The 3,037-nt window shown below is 43.7% G+C and overlaps 1 protein-coding gene across 1 annotated transcript in view; it reads right to left on the reverse strand.

The window, feature by feature from the left end:
* Nucleotides 1–2,124: 2,124 nt before the first annotated feature.
* LOC104511885 (alpha-actinin-2-like) overlaps nucleotides 2,125–3,037 on the reverse strand; it is a 2,766-nt gene continuing 1,853 nt past the window's right edge. The window contains exon 3 of the mRNA XM_010154671.1: nucleotides 2,125–2,520. Coding sequence (XP_010152973.1) covers nucleotides 2,362–2,520 — 159 coding nt within the window. The 3' untranslated portion in view covers nucleotides 2,125–2,361. The remainder of the gene's footprint in view (nucleotides 2,521–3,037) is intronic.

A 3,037-nucleotide genomic window follows, 5' to 3' on the forward strand; every position in this document is an offset into this window, starting at 1 on the left:
ATAACATCTTTAGACAGGTAGGGATGGGTAATGAATCCCTGCAGCGCTCTGCCACGGATTCTGCTCGCTCTAGGAATTAGAAACCTGATAGGGGAATGAAAAAATTACTTTGCAGAAGTCGTTTTCTCTCTCTTCTGATAACGTTCTCTCTCACATGCTTTGATCGACAGAACATTTAGCTAAAGGAGGAGTTCAGAAGTCTCTCCCACACTGTTAAAAATAGGAAGAATATCACAGTATAAAAATTAGCAGGTAGCGACCACGAATGACACCCCATACAAGTGTCAGATATCAATGGTCTCTCTGCCAGTATTTAGCATAATCCTGCCTGTAGCACTAAGATTTTGCTTTTGTGCCATATTTGGAAGCTCAATGTTGTATTCTTCCAGTTGCATTAAACTGTGACAAGGAGAGATACACAGATTTATTTTTTAATAGGATTCAGCAGTCATTTAGCTGGAAATGCCGTTGCTTTAAGGCAGAGCTTCCCAACTTAGTTTGTAGGGACACTGTCATCACAGGAAGAGATGGCACGGCACCGCACCACGTCAGTATCAGCAGTGGCAGCAGCAGCTTCTGGCTGCGTGCAAGGCTGCACACGCGCTGCAGGAGATGCCATTCCAGCTCTAGTATTTCCCTAGCTCCTCTGCCGGCCTTTGTACGCAAGGGGAGGACGAAGAGGTATTTAGTCACTGCCTCTCTCCTCTGGGATTGTTTTGAAACTGCTCCCACCACAGGCACCTCACCTCAGGACTGAATTTGAATCATTCACAGATTCTCACTGGCAAAGGCCAGCGAGAGCATCGTCACATACTGCACATCCGCCCACAGGGAACAAAGAGATACAGAACCGGCATCTTCAAAAGCATCAGTGCCCGAGTCTCCTTGAAATCAGTCTGAGCCAGGAGTCTAACAAGCTGTAGACGTCTGTGCTCAGGTGACGTGTAGTGGAAACTCTGCCCCTCCCATTCGGAGCTCCAGCTCACTTCATGAGGCCACATCTGTCCCTCCAGCACGCAGCGACTGTTGCTCACGCCAACACAGCGCACAGAAACGCTGCGACGCACCTTTGCGCGCTTTCAGCAGACTGAAACCTCCTTTAACGTTCAGAAATATTTCCGGTTCTTGGAGAGAACCCCTAGACGGTTGCCAATGACAGAGTCGCATACGGTTTTGAAAAGCAGACTTTATTCAATAGGCACATCGTTGCTTTCATAGCACTGGGCTGCACAGCTCACTTCACCACTTGTAAATGGTTTTGTTTGGTTACACTGCATTTCCTCAGTGTCGGTAGGATTCAAGTAAAAAAGTTACTGCTTTTACTTCTCTATCATTTCTCAAGATGGACAAAAACAGTACAACAGCTAGCGCGCAGGAGCGCAATGCAGACGGCACTGCCTGCGAGCGATCCAGCAGAAGTCAAGACAAACGCTCATTGGAGCGCTGAACAGTTAAAGCTGCCAGACAACCACACTACAACTGCTCAGATGGGATTTTGCATTGTGCAGGATAGAGATGAATGTTGCCCACTAACACAACAAGGGCTGGCTTTCTTATACTGAGAAACAAAGACCGTCCAACACAGACAAGACTGAGGGTTTCAAAACAAAACAGCTCCCATGAAACTGTCTTTCTTATTATTTCTGATTATAAAAGTTGTACTCCCTCAGCTGTAAAAGTTAAAGGCTTAAAAGAAAAGTACTGCTTACAGAGCTCTAAACCTGCAATTTAATCAGCTTTTCAGCTTTCCCCTCCTATATTACAACTGTTTCTGAGAAGAGAAAACCACCTTTAAGAGACAAAACCATAGCATTCTGGATTATTTTCATAATTAACTAGTTTACTTGGTTGATATATTTCTTCCCTGAAAAACGGCATTTTACTATTTTATTAAATTCCACCAGTAGAAGCATACAAAAATCAGAAATCATTAGAAGAAAGTAATACTGCGCTACGAAAGAAAAAAAGCACAACTTCTAACACAGTTTTATGAACATTGTAAAAGAAGCACGTACGGCATTGAAACAGTTTGAAAATGAAGAAATACTTTGTGAGTTTCAATGTTCTTAGGTTTTACATTCTATTTTCTGAATGGCTCTTTCCAAAGTTAATATCTTGCGGGTGTTTTATATATATTTTCTAGCACTGTATAGGACAGACAACCTAAAACCAATAGTGCATAAGTCTAGCGTGCCGCACACCTTAATATACACTGGTTTCTTTAGTTACTAGCACTTTACACTGACTGTACCTACTGTATTTGTAAAACTCATTTTACAGCTTTTCAAAGCTTTGGAGAAGCAATCTGGGCAATAAGGTGGGTGTTTTTGGCGTTTACCATGAATACGGCCAATTACAGAATCAGAGGTCACTCTCTCCATACAGTGCTGACGAGAAAGAGGTGTAATCCAGAGCCCCGGGGACAGAACCTGGGCCAGTGTAGGGAGGCATTCTCTTGATGCAGTACTGAGCCTGCTCAGGAGGCAGCTCTCGACGTAACTCATCTGCCAGGATATAAGGCTGGGAGGGGGGAAACGATTGACAAATTCAGTATGTTTTCTTCAAAACCACAATATATATTTATTTTCTATAGCTGTGACCAATAAACTTGGGCATCCTGCCTATCTTCCTAAGACCAAACATTTTCCTCAGCAAATTCCAGCCCTAATGAGGAGTTGAAGGGGACAGTCCTACCTGATAAGATCAATATCCAGTCTCAGGACAGGCACTGCGTATGTTAGCTGACCAGCAGTGTGCCACCATGGGTAGACTGCTACGGACACAGCTCGCCCATAGACAGGGAGTATCTCTACAGTGCACCACCGCCTCTCCCGCAGTGACAGAGGGGCCAAGTTTTCCAACAGATCCCGTTAGTTTCAAGATACTAACATATTTGTAATGAAAAATGCATTATTGCTCTTAAGTGTTTGCATTTATGATATGAACGACACCCTCTGCTAACACACTTGACACTATCTAAAAGAGCAATGTAATGAAAACCATTTCTTCCTGAGACCTTGGCTTTCATCTTCCCCAT

The sequence above is a fragment of the Eurypyga helias genome, unplaced genomic scaffold (assembly GCF_000690775.1).
Source record: "Eurypyga helias isolate BGI_N326 unplaced genomic scaffold, ASM69077v1 scaffold437, whole genome shotgun sequence".
Lineage (NCBI taxonomy): Eukaryota > Metazoa > Chordata > Aves > Eurypygiformes > Eurypygidae > Eurypyga > Eurypyga helias.